Here is a 17,137-nt window from a genome sequence, read left to right as displayed (position 1 = left end):
CTGCAGCTCTGTGCCTAGACTTCCTGGCATGAGAACATGGACCCCTGATAGAGTCTCTCCATCAGGTCATGGGTCAGGACCCAGGGGTCCTCTGCAATAGGGTCTCCTGCAGCATGTGTCCCCGGGGTCTTCCCTTGTCCCAGATACAGCCAAACATCACTTTGGCCACAGGCTACATGATGGCCCAGGCCAGGGGCTTCTGTTGAGCCAGGTAGGGCTTACTTGTGGTGAAGGGTGTGAAGGTGAAGGGTGTTGTGGATGGGATTCCAGGACATTCCTCAGCCCTCCTGATGATAGTCCCATTGTTTCCGCAGATGGCCATTAAGCAGGCACCGAGGCCGTCGGTGGTGTTGTAGATGATGTCTTGGTAGCCGTAAGTCCGGCCCTCGTAGAAACATGTGCAGGCTGGGGGCCGGCAGGTATGGGCTCACTCCCAGGTTCTAACCTAGCCCCACCCAACCCAGCAGCCCTTCCTTACCCGAGGGACTGTGAGAGCACTGGAGGCCGCCAGGGGTGCAGTGACTGCAGGAGGGAGGGGAGGCTGAGTACCGGCAGGGGCCACCCCTTCCCTGTACCCCCGCCATCCCCTGCCTCACCAGCTCTGGCAGTTCTGGGTTGTGGGGACCTGCATGCCAATGTCATAGTAGTTTCCATCCTCATCATAGCAGCCACACTGGGCCACACACTTCATCTGGTCCTCGTTGAAGAAGGGCTTGCTGGGTGGACACTTTGGGTAGCAGCCTAGGATGGGTATGGGTTCTCACTGAGTCTCAAGCCCTCTCGGGTCAGCTCTGGGCAGCCTAGCATCCCCACCCCTGGCAGCAGACATCTCAAGAGTTGTGGGCCGGCCCTGGCAGTGGGCCCTGGAGGTCCCCCCAGGACACTGCTCTTACCTTCCAGGCCAGGCATGTCAAACAGGCAATGTGCACTGGGGTTCCGGCAGGTTCTCAGGCAGGGGGCCCCACAGGGCTGGTAGTGCCACTCACACTCCCCACGGGGGTTGTAGTAGTCACAGAATAGCGCTGGGCACAAAGAATGGAGGCTAAGCGTGTGCCTGCCAGGCTACCTCCCTTGGCATGTCCCCAGGGCCCATCCTGGGCTGAGCCCAGGTATGTAGGGCTTGAGGTGCCATCCCTAGCCCTGCCTTTGTAGCTCCTTTTTTATTGGGAACCACATTGTTGTGGAGAGTCTGTCTGATCTGCCTATGTTTACAGCTGTGCAGGTGGACGCGCATGTGTATGCAGTCTCACACACACTGGTTGTCTGTGTGTCTTCTTGCCAGGCAGTCCCAGAGCCTGCATGTGGGTACAGAGGCTACAGCCCACCTCCCACCCCCATGCCCTTCAGCACATGGGCAGAGCCCCTACTCACGACAGACGTCTGGTGTCCTCCAGGACACACACACGCCAGCTTCGTGGCAGGCCTGGGCATAGGCAGCCACAGCGGTGCAGAAACACTCACAATCTCCTCCCGAGTCGCAGGCACACGCATCATGCACACAGGCCTCGTAGTACTTGGTGGAGTCGACCTGGAGCAAAGGGAGAGGGCAACATGTGCCGTGGTCAGGAGCCAGCTGGCCCTGGGCAAGTTTCTGCAGCCAGTGGTAGGTCAATCCCACACCAGTGGTCCAAGATCCTGGATCCTGGGCTTCAAGTATCTTTAGAGTATCCCAAATGGGAGCTGCCCAGCACCTCCTCTGCAGCCCACCTGGGCACCTGCCCACTTGGGCACCCATACTCATGCTCCTCAGACCTTCTTATATGAACCTGCTCATGTGGTGCAGTTTCCAGACCTGCCAGGGACACGAGCCATCCCTGGTTGCCTCTCTGCTCTCGAGCCTTTGGTTTGCTCTGCTCCAGCCCACAAGCCTCCTGGCCCCCTCTACCATCCTGCTAGCTAACTCATTCCCTGGACTGCTGCTCCCATGGCCTTGGTGACTCCCTGCCAGGCTCCTATGCAGAGCCCACCCTGACCGCCTGGCTGTCTCACTCCCAAAGGTGAGCTCCATGCTAGCAGGTTCTGTTCCCATTCGCTGGGCTGAGCCTGGCACCCAGGATGTGCCCTGAGGAAGTACTGGGTTGGACAGCTCATACCAGATTACAGGTATTGCTTAACTCCAAACTGCACTTTGGGCCACATGGTTAACCTGCCTGGACAACAAGGAGCTGCCCATTGTCTAGGTCAAGGAGGGGCAGCCCCCAACTCACATTCTTCTGGACAGTAGACCCATAGGTGGATCCAATTTTTTCCTTACCTCAACACGGCAGCCTTCAAAGCTGAGGTCAGTTTTGTCAGCTACTAAGCATCTTCCAAGTCAATGGAAGTTACCTGCATGCAGCTACCTGCGTCTAAGGATGGGCCATGGGGAGTGACCTCAGCAAAGGTCACTTTGTGTGTTAGCTAGCAGCTGCTCCTACATGAGCTACCCTCCTCTCACTACCACTTAGGATCCTGAATGAGGAAGCCATGCCCCTGAGTGGATACTTCAGTATTTGTTAAAGCCACGGGAAATGATATTTGGAAGTCTCTACTGAAAACTACCCCCACTTCCTCTAAGAGACCCCCTGCTAGCTTTCTGTTAGTGTTGCAGCCTGGGCAGTTCTGGAGATTGTCACAGGATATGTCAGGGATCCCTCCCTGGGAAGCTTTGATGAGAGCTGTGCTCAAGGATAGGTCCCCAAACAATGAAGACACTTCCATGCTGGGCACAAAGATCACAGAGCCTGCCTAGTGGGAGAGCCAGACTGGAATCCGGAATGCAGGACCCTGTGCTATGGGATGCAGTCAGGTCAAGACTATCCTCCAAGGCCCGCCGCATCCACACCCCTACCCAGAGGCTACGATCTGCTGCCCCTGCCCACCAGGCCCAGAGCTGTGGGTCTTTCTGAGCCCCACCTGAGAGTGGCAGGTGGCGAAGGTGGCACTGTGGATGATGCTGCACTGCTTCTGGGCCCAGGCCTTGCGGTAAGGGTTGGTGGTGCAGGGGTCCTTGGGCACCAGGGCATCCGGGCAGGACGGGGAGAACTTCCAACTGTTTCCAAACTCTAGCACATCGCTCACCACGGCCTGGCTCCGTGTGGTGAAGTCATTGAGGGCATTGCCATCGAAGTTCCCACACAGGCCGCAGACCCTGCCCTGCAGAAGCACAGGGAGAAGGGAGGCTGGGCACAGAGCCTGGCCAGGAGCAGAAGAGGGAGGGCACCCAGCTCCCCTGGGCAGCACCAAGGGAACTTGCATGGGCACAAGGTGTGAAGCAGGTCATGGGGTACCCCAGAGAGCCCTCTGCCATAGCAAAGGCCAGTGGACAGAACCAGCATCCATCCCAGGCTCCAAAGCACCTGTCTATGAGTGTGGCTCAACTCTTCACTCTGGAACCTGGCTGTGTAGGTGGTCTCTCCTTCCAGGCCAGGTGAGGAGGAAGCCCTTGCTGGCCTGCACTCACCTTGTAATGCTGATGCAGACCGATGAACACGCTGGTCTTCCGGTCCCAGGACACTACCAGCCCACTGCGGGTCTCGATGACCAGGAAGATGCCCATGTAGCGGATCTTGTAGGGCAGATCCCCACCCTGCCCCCTTTCCAACACCTTGAAGCCCCCCTCGTGGAGGATCATCTCATAGCTCTGCAGATGGAGGCACACAGGGACAACAGCTGCAGGTTGCTAGGGGCCAGAAGCCAGCCTGCCAACCCTGAGGACCCTCTCCAGCCAGGGAGTTCACGCACACAGGGGATTGAGGTGTAAGGAACCCTGGTGGAGGGAGTTTGGCGGGAGGATGGCAGGAAGTGCTGGTAGCTAGGGGAGGCTGTGGGAATGTCAGGCTGTGTTCTAGCTGAGGAGCCCCCAAAGGCCCACTCTGTCCAGCCCTGTACCCCATGCCACCCCCCACTCCCCTCGTCCGACCTATTGTTGCCTTCTCAGCTCCTCCCCATCCTTCGAGGGGGAAGCGCCCTGATCCAGAGCTCTTCTTTCTGCCTCGCGAATGCTTTTTCTGAAAGGAGTGCCCCAGGCATGGTAGGGTGAATTATGCCCCCCCCGAAAAATTGGTCCACAGTTGCATCCCCAGGCTATGTTACTGTGACCTTATGGGGAAGGGGGTCTTGGCAGGTGATTCAGAGAAGGATCTTGAAATGGGATCAACCTGCATTACATGGCAATGTACTTATGAGAGAGAGGAGAGCACACACAGCGAAGGCCATGAGGAGACACAGGCAGAAACTACAGTGGAATGGCCACAGGACAAGGACACTGAGGTCCCTAGAACTGACAAGCCATGAAGGGCCCTCCCAGGCCTCTCAGGAGCCTGGCCCTGCATTTCTGATCTGGGACCTCTGGCCCCAGGATGGAGAGGCAGCAAGCATCTGCTGTCCTGAGTCCTGGGCTTGGGCGTGTCCGCTACGAACAAGCACCACGGGAAAAGCACTGTGGCAGAGAGCCCAGGATGGAGTTCAGGCTGGGGCGCTGCAGGGGTTGCTCATGTGCGCTCACCCCCAGGAAGAGTCTGATGGCCTTGGAGCAGGTGGTTCCTGTGGTCCCACAGGGGACGTTCTCAGTGGTGATGCGGAAAGTCCCGCTGGAGCTGCCATTGCCCCCACAGTAGTCCTGGGCAGGAAGAGATGACGCTGGTCATGGGCCCCAGCCATCAGACTTCGGGAGAGGTGGGGGCACCCACCTGGGCCAGGGTCATGGGCCCCAGCCACCAGCCTTGGGGAGAGGTGGGAGCACCCACCTGGGCCAGGGTGTATTGGCAGCTGCCTTCGAAGCTGTAGCGCTCGCCATCAAAGGTGATAAAGTGGCCATCCCCATAGGCCACACAGGTGCCCAGGCAGGGCTGGCTGCTGCACTCCCACCGGCGGTTCCTGCAGGTGCTGTTAGATGGTGGGGTGGGGGGTTGCTCATAGAGCTTGCCTCTGAGGCTGCTGGCCATCCCTGTGCCTGCATTCTGCCCCCTCCAGGCTCAGGGGCATACTTGTGGCAAGGGCAACCTTGCTGTGGGCATGCATCCTGTCACCTTGGGTCAGAGACCCAGGCCCCTTCTCCACAGAATGGGGTCCTATAAGCATGGCCACCTGCCAAGGCTCTGCTACACCCAGGCCATTTCAAGTCACTGTCCCCATGTACACCTCCAAGCCCGCTGACTAAGGGGATCCAGACCTACCAGGTGTTGCAGTCGACCCGGATGGTGGCCCCCGGCTTGTAGGATGCCTCATTGTGGACACAGGGGCAGTCCTCCTTGGCCACGCAGCCCCCACTCCCATCTGCCACCAGCCCCGGGGGACACACGCAGCCTGAGACACAGTGTGTGCTGAACTATGGGGCACAGGGAGTCTGGGTCAGGGACTAGGAGAGGCCTGTTTGCCCCAGTTCAGGGTTTTAGGACACCCAGTGGATACTGTCCATCCTAGGAGTGTCCAAACAGAAGCCACACAGGTGTGGCATATCTGGGTCCACAAAGCTCACAGCCATTGGTCCCCTAGGACCCAGGATCATCACAGGCTGCATCCCCCTAGCTTAGGATCTCCACTGGGGCCATGGGCTGTGCCATGGCTGTGCCCGGAAAGACTCACACAGTCCATGTCCAAGGAGTGGCAGCTCCTGAGGCACTCGACCCCTGGGGTGCCCGCTGAGACATTGCTGCAGTCCAGATACATCATGGGCGCCACACACCCTGGGGAGATCAAGCACTTGGGAGGGGCCCAGGGATAGAGTCGCCTTGGACCCCAAGTCGGCTGACTCCATCCTGCTGCTGTGAATGCTGCCCAGGTCACTGTGAATGCTGCCCAGGTGGTGTAGCCCAGGACCCCAACCTCAAGGGCAACCTCCGCACTGTGGGACAGACTCCTGGCCTTTCTCCACCTTGAGCAACTCTGCTGGGCCTGAGGCAGGGTCTAGGCAGGGACTGATGGCCCCAGGGCGCTGGGCAGGGCGGGTGCTTTACCAAATGCGGCCTTCTGCGTCAGGGCTCCCAGGCAGCTCAGCTTCCCATCTGCACATGAGCTGCAAGAGACAGGCCAGCCTGCTCTGGACCCAGCGTCTCCCACTGACTCCACCCCAGGCTTCCTGCACGCCCCCAGGGCTGGCCCTCTCCAGGCCGCCCCACCTCCTGAAGAGACGGGGAAGCTGCTCCTGGGGCCTCTGTGGAGGTCCCCACCCGGAAAAGGCAGGTGCATGTTCAGGAAGGCAGCTGGACGTAGGGAGGAGGACATGGCCCTCAGCTTGTCCTACCCTTTGGACCCAGAATGTCACTGAAAGGCCTGCATGCCAAAGGCTTGGCAGCCAGTCTTTGGAGCTATGGGGAGGAGTGGAGGAGCGAGGTCATTGGGGCAGGTAAAGGGGATGTTGAGGGGATGTGGGACCCTGGCCCCTCTCTCACTCTCTGGCTCCCCGCCATGCAGTGTGCAAGTTTGCCACAACATCCTGCCTCACCCAGCAGCAGAGCCAGCCTGCAACCTCCAAAACTGTGGCTAGAGTAACCCTCGGCATAGGTTGGCCTCAGGTTTCCTGTCACGGTGATGGAAACTGACGGACAGGGCTGGTGAAGAAACTGCCTTCAAGGCAGGGAGAGAGTGGGGTTGGGCACACCCTGCTGGCCCCAGTGAGAACTGCCTGGCAGGAGGCCCACCAGGCACACACCGCCACCACTCCCTGGTCCCCAAGACCCTCACACAACCTCCAGACCTCTTGGTAGAGGGCCTGGCAGGTGTCCTCCCCCAGCCTGGTCCCTTTGTGTCTCAGATCCCTTCGGGGATGGGATGGGGCACAGAAATATCTGGCATGGACAGACCTGCAGCCAGACCCTCCCTGCCTGGGCTGGGGGCAGCAATGAGTTGTGAGGGTGGCTTGGAGGGGCGAGGGGTGCAGGGAGCTCAGGCCCGCCCCACCCATGGCCCTCCTTACCACACCATGCTGTTTTCCTGCACGGTCTCCCCATTGGCCACCATGGTGCCGTGCAAGTAGCAGGGGCACTTCTGGGCGGGCACACACAGGCCTGCGTCATTCAGGAAGGTGTTCTCCGGGCAGGTGCAGCCATCCACAGGCACAAAGCTGACACTGCAGGTGGTGTCGGCCTCACTCAGGGCACGGCAGGTGGGCGGGCAGGTGTCCACCACATACTGGTAGCTCTGAGACTTGGGGCAATTGCTCATGTACTTGGCTGTGCGGGTAAGGGTGAGGGACAGGTCAGTGGCTGGCCACTTGGCCCAACCCCCCACCTCCTCTGACTGGAACAGTGAACGTCCTCATGAGGTTGAGTGGGGACACACCAAGCTCTTGGCCAAGAATCCAGTAAGCCGTCACTGTCCCCCACCAAGGCCCGCAAGCCCCACTCCCACCCATGAGGCCTAGACAGCTGGCACTCACTGCAGACACCGGCCCTCCAGCCACGCAGCAGCACGCCCTCAGCAGCACAGGCCTGCACGTAGGAGGACAGGGCCGCACACATGCAGTCCTCGCTCTTCTCGCAGTTGCACGTGTCGAACATGCAGTTCTGGGGGCCAGAGACATCAGGGTCAGGGACCTAGTCCCCAGGGTCCCTCATCCCCATTATTTCTTCCCCCCTTAATCCACCCAGGGTCAGGACTCAAAGACAGATGGCCCATGTGGGGGACTTGACAGGAGGGCCTCATGTTAGGAACAGAGCTTGAGGTCATCTTGGGGAAGTGGTGGCAGGCCAGCAGAGTGGAGTCTGCTCTGAAGGCCAGGTCGGGACCGGGTAAATCTGGGGTCCACAGGACTAGGACAGACCCAACTTGCATGGAGATACTTCACTCAGGATGATCTGTGGGGGTGTGTGTGGCTAGGTGGGAAGGGGAAACTGAGGAAGGGTCTGTGAGAGGCAGTGTCAACAGGATGGGCATGGGGGTGAGCTCGGCTCTGTCATCAGAGAACACCCCCAGGGCTAGGGTTCCATGCTTTTTAGAACTTTAGACTTCCAGAAAAGTGACCCCCAAGCCACCTGTTGTGGGTTAAATTGTGTCTGCAAAAAAGGTGCCCCAGAGTTCTTCCCAGCTCCTATGGACAGGCCAAGTGTGCAAAGAACAGAGTAAAGTCAAGGCCAAGCGGTGGCCCTCTTCCAGTGACTGGCGTCCTCATGAGAGTGAAGTGTTGACACAGAGCAGATGTCCACATGGAGCCTAAGGCCAGAAGGACTCTCTCCGGGAGCTTCCAGGACTCTTGCTTCTGTCTACATGCCCATGCTGTCCGTCAGCTCCAAATGGGCAGTTCTCCCTCAGGGCTCTCCCAATCCACGGGAGGCAGTGTGTGTGTGTGTGTGTGTTGGGGGGATGAGGCCCTGATGAGGCAGGGATGCTCCAAGGGCTCCTCTCCAGCCGCCCCCCACAGCCCACCCCAGCCGCTCATGGACTCTGACCGAGTAGAAGGATGAGGGGCTGATGGTGGAGTGGCAAGCGGAGAAGGGGCCTGTGCGGTTGGTCAGCAGTGAGCACCAGTGCTGGGCGTAGTTCTCTGGAGAGGGAGAGAAGTGCCTACTGCCCCTCACTGGCCTCTCAGCCAGGGAACGGGGCTGGAATGTGGGGCTTCCACCATCACGCCCAGGGGCCTCCCTCCCTCCTTAACTCTATCCCGCTCATGCTATCTGCCTACATAAGGCCCCTGTGGTCCCAGGGTCAGTCAGGGCTGCCTGGTGGGATTGTGGGGGAGAGGGTACCGTTCTCCACGCTGAGCGAGCAGGGGTCCTCGAAGATGTTCTTGGCATTGGGGCAGGCAGCCTGGGTCTTCCAGGTGTTGGCGAAGGCGGCACCTGTGCCCTCCACCACGCCACTGAGGGCCATGAAGTCATCAGCTTGGTTCTGGTTGAAGTTCCCACACAGCCCTGGGGGCAGGAGCCAGGCAGCAGGTACAGCAAGTTGTCTACTCAGCCTGTCCTCCCCAATCCTCAAGGCAGATCAAGGGGGAACTCCCCTGGGGTTGCTTCCAGAACCATCTGCAGATAAGCTGGGTCGAGGCTGGCCTGAGCTGGGACAGCACAGCTTGCTCTCTGCTTTTTGGCCACCTCCCTGGCCACCAGTCAGCTGTCAGGCATCCTGGGCTGATGCTGGGGTCTCCAGCACTCCCTGTCCACTGCCAGCCTCTGTCTACCCACTGCCTGGCAGCCTCCAGCTGTGTACAGACCTCCTCCCCAGCCCAGCCCCCAAACCACCAGGGCCTCACCACACATCTGGCCATGGTAGGCGGGGTCCAGCCTGAGATACACCTGCATGAGGGGCACCAGCTGCACCTGCACCTGCAGGCCAAGGCCTGTCTGCACCAGGATGAAGAAGGACGTGGGTCTGAAGATGGTGATGTTGGCTGTGGTGGAGGGGTGGGTTGTCAGGGGTACTTGAAGCCTGGCTAGCCAGACAGGCAGCGCTGCCTGGGACAGGTTGCAACTGGGCCCAGCCATCCTGCTGGACCCTGCAGCAGAGGCAGGAGCTCTCCTGCCTGTGGCCCACAGGATTCACAGGTCCTGAAGGACTGTTAACCTCCCAAGAGGGCAGGTCCCCACAGCATCCTGGGGCAGGACCTTTGCCACCCCCAAGTTGTAGGTAAGAGGCCATGAAGGACTTGCGGGGGAAGAGCTGGACCCTGCTGGGCTCAGGGGCTGACCCTACTTGGGAGGTGCTGAACCTAGCCCGGCGTCTCAGGAAGCTACGCACCTGCTGACACAGGCAGCTGGGTGTAAATGGAGTTCATGAACACGCCACCGCTGGCCTGGATCCGGATGGTCTGGAGGGGCGGGGTCATGGTCAGTGGCTGGAAGAGCTGTTGTGGCAGCCAGCCCCAGCTGGCCACCCAAAGGGGAGCGAGCTCTGGCCTGGGGACCCCACAGGGACAGAGCCAGAGGGAAGCTCGGGGTGACAGGTGTGGTGGGCCCCAGAACTGTCCACCTGGGAAGTGGCTGCCCCGGGAGCCAAAGCAGGGGGTCTGACTCATCTCCCAGGCCTCCCACCTCTGCTACTCCCAGCCCAGGGCACGGTGGTGCCCAGGACTGGTCTCTCACCGTGTCCCCACCATTGAGGCTGAGTGTCACTCCTCTGAGACAGTTCTCTGTGTCTGTCCGGCCGCATTTCCGCAGCTCGGCCAGCACAGTGAAGCTGCTGTCGGCACATTTCTGTTGGGAGACCGCATGTGTGTGAGCTGAGTGTGGGACAGGAGCATCCCTAGGCCCAGTGCTGATGAGGGCTGGATGTGACCCAGAGGAAAAGTGGCCTGGGCACCAGGTCACCTCCAGGCAGCTTGTCTCGGGGCCTGGGGCTTCCCTCCCAACAGGGGAGTGCCCCCAAGCAGACAGTCACCAGGAACCCTCACTAGGGTGGGAGGGCTGAGGGACCCAGAGGCCCTGCCGGGGCCGCACCTTGGACAGAAGGTAGCTGCAGTCTCCGTGGACATCGTATGTCTTCTTGTCATAGGTGGAGATGTGGGACCCTCCCTGCACAGAGCAGGTGCCAGGGCACGGCTGGTCCTGACATTGCCACAGACCCCCAAAGCAGGTGCTGGGTGGAAAGACCGTAAGCAGGAGGGGTGTGGGGAAGAGGCGGGCCCACCCCTCCCACCCTGTCAAGGCTGGGGGCCCACCAGGAGCTGCAGGTGGTAGTAAAGGAGGTCCCGGGCATGTAGGTGTGGCCGCTGTGGGTGCAGGGGCACTGTGCCAGAGGCAGGCAGCCAGAGTGCGTGATGTCGTCCAGCACCATGCCTGGGGAAGGGATGAGGGGGCTAGTGAGCACAGGGGCCCCCTGTGCACAGATGGGGACACTGAGGCATAGAGAAAGGTCACCTTCCCCGGGTGTGGGGGCATCTTGCCTCTAAGAAGACCACAGCCTCAGAAGTAGAAGAAGAGCCCCTGGACTGGGACACTGCCCCTGCCTGAACCCTGGTGGCTTGGGGTGAGCACTGTGTCCTCTGGCCTGCTTCTCCACCTGGCTCCTGGGCTCTGTGACACCTGTGCTGCCTCCTCCCACAGGACATCAGGTCTCTGGCTTCCTAACAGTGCCCACCCCAACCTTGACCCTTGGGTGGGACCCCAGGTAGGGCCTTCCAGCCCTCCAAGGTGAGGAGGGCTGTCCTGGGCCCTCAGCAGATGCAGGGGTCAGATGTTGGAGACAGTGACCCTGAAAGTGGGGCAAAGGGCACAGGCCTGCCTGGAGGGCAGAAGCAGCCGGCCACACAGTGGTCCTCGCAGAGCTGGGAGCGCTGGGGGTTGGAGCAGGTGTCTGTGCAGGGGGAGCCACACTCCTGGTGCTGCATGTTCATGGGGCACGTCCGTGCTGCAATAGGGAGGCGGCCCTTAGCCCAGGCGTCCCAGCCAACCACTCAGGTCAGCTGGGACTGCACCCATTCCCTGCCTCCATGTCCACCAAGGTCCCCAAAAGGTGTCTCCTGGGAGAGGCAGGATGTGAGGGACGCCTGGGCCCAATGCCTCCCACATGCCCTTCTTCCCACCATGCCCTGAGGTCCTGACACATGTCTGCTCACTGTGCCTGAGGTCCAGGTCCTCCCCCTGGGCCCCCAACCCCCGGGGGTTTCACTTCCGTGTTGTCTCCACAGCTATCCCGCACCTGCCTCTCTCCTCACTTGCTCCTCTTTTTGGGGCCCCTGAGTAGCCATTTCTTCCCTGTTGTCTCTCCAGCCAGATGCCGGGCACTGGCTCCCAGTGTATGCCCTGGGCCCTGTGGGGGGCACTCACGGCAGAGTTTGGGGCCCCTCCAGTTCTGTGGCTGGCCCCCTGCTTGGGCACACTGGCGGGAATACTCGGCAATGGTAGCACAGGGGCATGTGGGGCAGTGGCACAGATCCTGGGCACAGGCGGTCACATACGGATCGGGGTCCACCAGCTTATTGCACTCAGCGAAGGCCGGGCCCAGCAGGGTGCAGTGGCAGATGTCCTCCTGGGGGGGGACAGGGAGGCTGTAGGATTGCCACGGTGCTTATCGGGGAACACTGCCCCTTACAGACCAGACCAAGGAATCCCTCCTTCCCCTTGAGATTCCTTCCACTCACCCAGCAACCCACCCATCCATCCACCTACCCATTCCAGGCCACATCCAAAGGAGGAGTCCTCTGTGATATTGGTAAGGGCTTCTTGTTCTGGGATCTCTGGGTGCCTCCTTGGCCCAACCTGATAGAGGCAGGCACTTGGGCTTCTGGTGTATGCCACCCACCCGCCTGGAGCATGTGTGCCCTAGATTCACCCAACTTCCCATGCCCACTCTGTTCTGCTGGTGGGCGCTGGGCTGCCTGCCTTCCTGGGGTCCAAACACCAGTGCCCAGCCCCTGACTGAATGGGAACCAGAGACCCACTCTCCTCTGTCAGGCAAGGACGCTCCTCAGGCCTTAGACCATGGCCTGACTGTGCCATGGTCCCACATCAGCTGCCAAGGCCTCTTGCTGTTCCTACCCCTGGGGTCACATGGAGAAAGTGCTCACTTCATATGTGCAGTTGTTGTCCAGGGAGGGCAGGGGGTCCTGGCAAGTCTCCGTAGGACCATCCAGCTTCTGCAGGTTCCCAAACTGGAGAGGGCTCAGCCTGGTGTCTACCAGAGAGAAAGCACAGTGTGGGTAGAGCTGCAGGCTCTGGAGCTGGGGAGATGGTGTGTGGGTGGAGCTGCAGGCTCTGGAGCTGGGGAGATGGTGTGTGGGTGGAGCTGCAGGCTCAGGAGCAGGGGAGATGGTGTGTGGGTAGAGCTGCAGGCTCTGGAACTGGGGAGATGGTGTGTGGGTGGAGCTGCAGGCTCTGGAGCTGGGGAGATGGTGTGTGGGTGGAGCTGCAGGCTCAGGAGCAGGGGAGATGGTGTGTGGGTGGAGCTGCAGGCTCTGGAGCTGGGGAGATGGTGTGTGGGTGGAGCTGCAGGCTCAGGAGCAGGGGAGATGGTGTGTGGGTGGAGCTGCAGGCTCTGGAGCTGGGGAGATGGTGTGTGGGTGGAGCTGCAGGCTCAGGAGCAGGGGAGATGGTGTGTGGGTGGAGCTGCAGGCTCAGGAGCAGGGGAGATGGTGTGTGGGTGGAGCTGCAGGCTCTGGAGCTGGGGAGATGGTGTGTGGGTGGAGCTGCAGGCTCAGGAGCAGGGGAGATGGTGTGTGGGTGGAGCTGCAGGCTCAGGAGCAGGGAGACGGACCCCCTGCAGTCAGCCAACAGGAGAATCCCACAACCCCAAAATGGCATACCCCCCCACTTCCCTCCATGCGGGTGCCCCTGCCCAAGTCTGCCTTCCTGGGCTCCCTGGGATTGTTGGCCCTTGGCTGGCTGGGCACACTGGTCCCTGGTCCCTGGCCTCCAGGCAGCACTCACTGTGGACAAAGAATTCATTGCTGGCTGGGAACCCGTTGAAGTCTCCGCACAGCCCACATGTCTGGTTGGCATACTTAGAGTCCAGTTCCAGCTGAGGGCAGAACAGGGGCAGCTCCACTTGGTCACATGACCCCTGGCTCCAGGGCCTGCCTGGTATGTCCCCCCATTCCACCTGCCCTGGGGGTCAGAAAGGTCCCCTCCAACCCCCTGTATGTCCCTATGATGATGATGCTTACCAGGGCACTGTCCCTCCCATTCCACAGAAAGGTCAGCAGCAGCCGGACGCTGACCTTCACATAGTCACCACTCTGCTCTACCAGGAAGCCAGCACGACTGTAGGGCAGCTCCTCCCTGGGAAGGAAGTTCCAATCCTCCCTCAGCAGGGCATGAGTGGCCCCCAGTGCCCTTCCAGCTCTGGTCCTGGCCCCACCTGGGAGTCGTGGTAGTGGCGAGGGATTGGGGCCCAGAAGACTGGTGGTGGCACCCAGGGCCCTGCTCACCGCTGTCCATTGACAAGGACAGAGCTGTGGGACAGCTCCAGCACCAGCCCCTGGGTCTTGAGGACAATGCGGCTGATGGTGGAACTGGAGCCTGCCAAGCTGCGGCGCATCTGCAGGTTGAAGTCCTCGTAGGCGGCTCCACAGTGGGCAGAGAACACGTAGTTGCACAGGCCGGGGAAGCGGAAGATGTCGCCGTCGAAGGTCTTGTAGTGGAAGTCGCCCCAGGTGCTGCACACCTGCCCGTTGTGGGCCCGGTTCAGGGCTGCAGGGAGCCGGGTGATGGAGCCACCTCTGCATGTCCCCACCCCACGCCCTCTGCCCACTCTGTGCCAGCCCCACAGAGACCAGGCACCTGTGTTGGAGCAGGAAAGCTGGCCACCACGCTGCTCTTGGAGCTGCGCTGACGCACCAGTCCTCCCACCTGCCACAGGGGGCTCTGCCCCAGGGTGCTCAGCAGCTGTCCACAGGGAAGCCTCAGGCCCTGCCCAGAGCTGCCTGGTTGCCCCACACTGTACCACCCTGACCCCCAGGTCTGTGACCCCCACCCCAGCTGGTGGGGGTGCCGCCTACTTACAGCTTGTGCTGGGCATGATGGCGGTAGGTGGAAAGACCACAGGCCAGGCAGACGAAGACGGGAGGTAGACTACAAGTGAGGGCCAGGTCACTTGGAGCACCCTTCCCAGGCCCTTGCCCTCTGTGATACCCACCCCGGGGACATTGGGGAGCCCAGGACTAATGCATTGGTCCAGGTGGTAGGGCTGTCCTGTTCTTCACTGCTCACCTCTGGACACTCCTAGACCCTGGAAGCACTCCTGCCCTGTGTGTTTCTGTCTGCATGAGTCGTGTGTATATGTGTGTGTACACGTGCTCGCTCACACACACGGGAGCATCTGATCCTGTGCTCCACACTCTGTCTTCTCTGGAACTCCTTATGCCTGGCACCATCCAGGAGGGTCTTGGTGGGACACATGGCTATGTGAAAAGGTGTCACCTTGCCTGGCTGGAACCCTCTGCCTGGTCAGGAGCCCTCATACCAGAGCCTAGGACACATACCACTATTTGTCCTGTGATTGTCCTGGGTGGGTTCTGGGTTCCCCAAGCTCAGCTCCTCATGGCCCTGGGTCTCTGCAGGAAACGGGATGGAAATCAAAGAGAAGCCAGACCTATCAGCAGCCTTGACCATGACAGGCTCTGGCCTGAGGCCCATCTCTGCACAGCAGCTCTGGGAACTGGACAGGACTCGGCCCAGCACCGGCAGCCCTGCCTACTGTGTGCCCCAACCCTGCCACTCAACACACAGAAGCTGGCTGGCTGCCTTGGAGCTCTGTGCTGCCCCCAGGCAAAGTGAGCCCTGCCAGTGACGCTCATCTCTCAAGTGACAGGGCAGATGCCCCCACCAGCTCAAGGAAGAGAATGGAATCAGGAAATGGTCCTGGTCCCTGAACCATGGCTACCATCTAGGGGGTTCTGCCCCATCCCTCCTGTCCCAGGGGACAAAGACCAGCTTTGTGAGGGTGGACCACAGTTGAAGATTTCCAGGTGTGACCTAGCAGGAACCCAAGACCAGAACCAGGTCCCAGTTGGAACCACGAGTCAGATCAGGTATCCGGCTCCCGGTATGGGGATGGTTGTCCAAGGTGACCTGAACTGCCCGCTGCCTCTCGGCAAGGCTGCGTCCACCAGCCTGACTTCTGGGGAGCCTGGAGAGGGGCAGCTTCAACCTCACAGGCTCCCAGAGCCCTAGTGGCTCAGGTGAGGCCAGCTGCTCTACAAGGGGCCAGGTCCCCACTCTGGCACTCAGGCCTGCACACAGCCACAGCAGCTCAGCCTCCTGTTTGATTTTCCCAGCCATGTCCTGCTGGAGACTGGAAACCGCAGGGACTGGCCGTGCATGAATCCCATTCAAGGACCCTGCTTGACTGCTTTTCCCAGAAGCACGGCCACTCCCTCTCAGCACCCCTGGCCCCAGACCCACAGCCCCTCCCCAGCACAGATGGCCCAGCCTGGCCCCCGCCACCTACTGTTTCAGTCTCAACAATGCCAGGTGTCACACCCGGATCAAACCACCCCCAACCTGTGTGCATCCGCCCTGCGCAGGCCCTCCTCAGGCCAGGCAGCCTGCGTCTCTGTCTCTGTCACTGGCAGAGACGTGCCGGCTGTCAGCCACTGGGAGCACCTGGTCTGGATACACGCTCCCCTGAGCTGACGTGTCTAGGAGAGAGACCTGAATCCCTCTGCAGGGTCCAGCTTAGCCCATCAGCCACAGCTGTGACAAAAATCAAGTCCACTCTGGCTTTATTTGCCCCCACCAAACCAGAGAGTTAGAGGAGGAAGCCACTCATGAGGCAGGCCCACCCTGCTCAGGCCCCCAAGAGCCTGGATGGAGGGGCACATGGCTGAGCAGAGCAGGCTAGCATCCAAACCTGGCAGCGGGCATGGCCTCCACAGCGCTCCCCGGCCCTGGAGAAGGAATCACCCCAGCCCCAGTCCTCTGAGAACCCCCGTGCCTCCTAGTCACAGGAGGTGATCTCATGTCTGCCCAGGCCCTGAGCTCCAATGGCAGCAGAGCTGGGGAGGCTGGGCCCCAGGCAGCCGTGCCCAGCTCCCTGGGGCCATGTCTTTCCCTGATGACAGTAAGTATTAGCACCATGGCTTTCCCAAGAATAGATGGCTAAGAGAAACAGCTGGGTGACAAGGGCCATGCAGCCTGTGTGGCCTGAGACGCATGGCAGGCAGGCAGGATGTTAGGAACCCAGGTCAGCCCTGGGCCCAGGTGGGAGCTCTGGCCTTACTTGTCCACCTGGCTCTAGCCCTATTACCCAGACATAGTTCCCCCCTTACCAGGAGGCCCAGCCCCACTGGGGTGCTCTGCCAGCTGTTATCCCAGCTGTGGGGGACAGGCTGGTCCTGGGCAGAGGACCATGTCGGGGCTGCCCCTCCTCACGGTGAACCTGGGCCTCTCAGAGCCCAGGGGAGATCCCAGCCAGGCCCCTTGCTGATGGCCTCTCCTGCTCCAACCTGAAGCCAAGATCCTCAGGGGTTCCTCCCAGGGCCCTGCCTGAGGCTGAGGATCTTCTCCCCAGCACCCTCAGCCGAGCTGGTCTCTGGGTCCTGACACTATGTTGGCCCCAGTGGGACGTGGGCTGAGGACCCAGGAGTCCCATGAGGCCAGGGGGCCATGGTGTCAGACATGTGGAGAGGGCACTGTGTCCAGCTGGTCAGGAAAATGCCCAGGTAGAGGCTACCCTGCGGGAAAACAGCATCGAGAGAGCCAGGGGCTTTGGCCTTACCTGCCGGCCACACCATGAGCAGGGCTTCGAGGGCCCACACCAGTGCCCAGCTCCTGCTGCTGGTGCCCAT

The 17,137-nt window shown here is 60.8% G+C and overlaps 1 protein-coding gene across 1 annotated transcript in view; it reads right to left on the bottom strand.

Annotated features, from left to right (window-relative positions):
• Muc5b (mucin 5B, oligomeric mucus/gel-forming) overlaps positions 1–17,137 on the bottom strand; it is a 33,281-nt gene extending 16,144 nt beyond the window's left edge. The window contains 29 exon segments of the mRNA XM_077798189.1: positions 223–405; positions 479–522; positions 597–741; positions 894–1,022; positions 1,372–1,528; positions 2,896–3,135; positions 3,443–3,622; positions 4,487–4,600; positions 4,728–4,866; positions 5,157–5,308; positions 5,566–5,666; positions 5,937–5,995; positions 6,896–7,151; positions 7,358–7,484; positions 8,367–8,461; positions 8,664–8,828; positions 9,167–9,304; positions 9,652–9,721; positions 9,996–10,106; positions 10,350–10,488; positions 10,571–10,688; positions 11,134–11,259; positions 11,679–11,880; positions 12,419–12,525; positions 13,278–13,368; positions 13,514–13,628; positions 13,778–14,039; positions 14,831–14,902; positions 17,068–17,137. Coding sequence (XP_077654315.1) covers positions 223–405; positions 479–522; positions 597–741; positions 894–1,022; positions 1,372–1,528; positions 2,896–3,135; positions 3,443–3,622; positions 4,487–4,600; positions 4,728–4,866; positions 5,157–5,308; positions 5,566–5,666; positions 5,937–5,995; positions 6,896–7,151; positions 7,358–7,484; positions 8,367–8,461; positions 8,664–8,828; positions 9,167–9,304; positions 9,652–9,721; positions 9,996–10,106; positions 10,350–10,488; positions 10,571–10,688; positions 11,134–11,259; positions 11,679–11,880; positions 12,419–12,525; positions 13,278–13,368; positions 13,514–13,628; positions 13,778–14,039; positions 14,831–14,902; positions 17,068–17,137 — 3,907 coding nt within the window.

This window comes from Urocitellus parryii, chromosome 4 (genome assembly GCF_045843805.1).
Source record: "Urocitellus parryii isolate mUroPar1 chromosome 4, mUroPar1.hap1, whole genome shotgun sequence".
In the NCBI taxonomy this organism is placed as follows: Eukaryota; Metazoa; Chordata; class Mammalia; order Rodentia; family Sciuridae; genus Urocitellus; species Urocitellus parryii.
The sequence above is the reverse complement of the archived record's forward strand: the minus strand, read 5'-3'. Positions and strand labels throughout refer to the sequence as shown.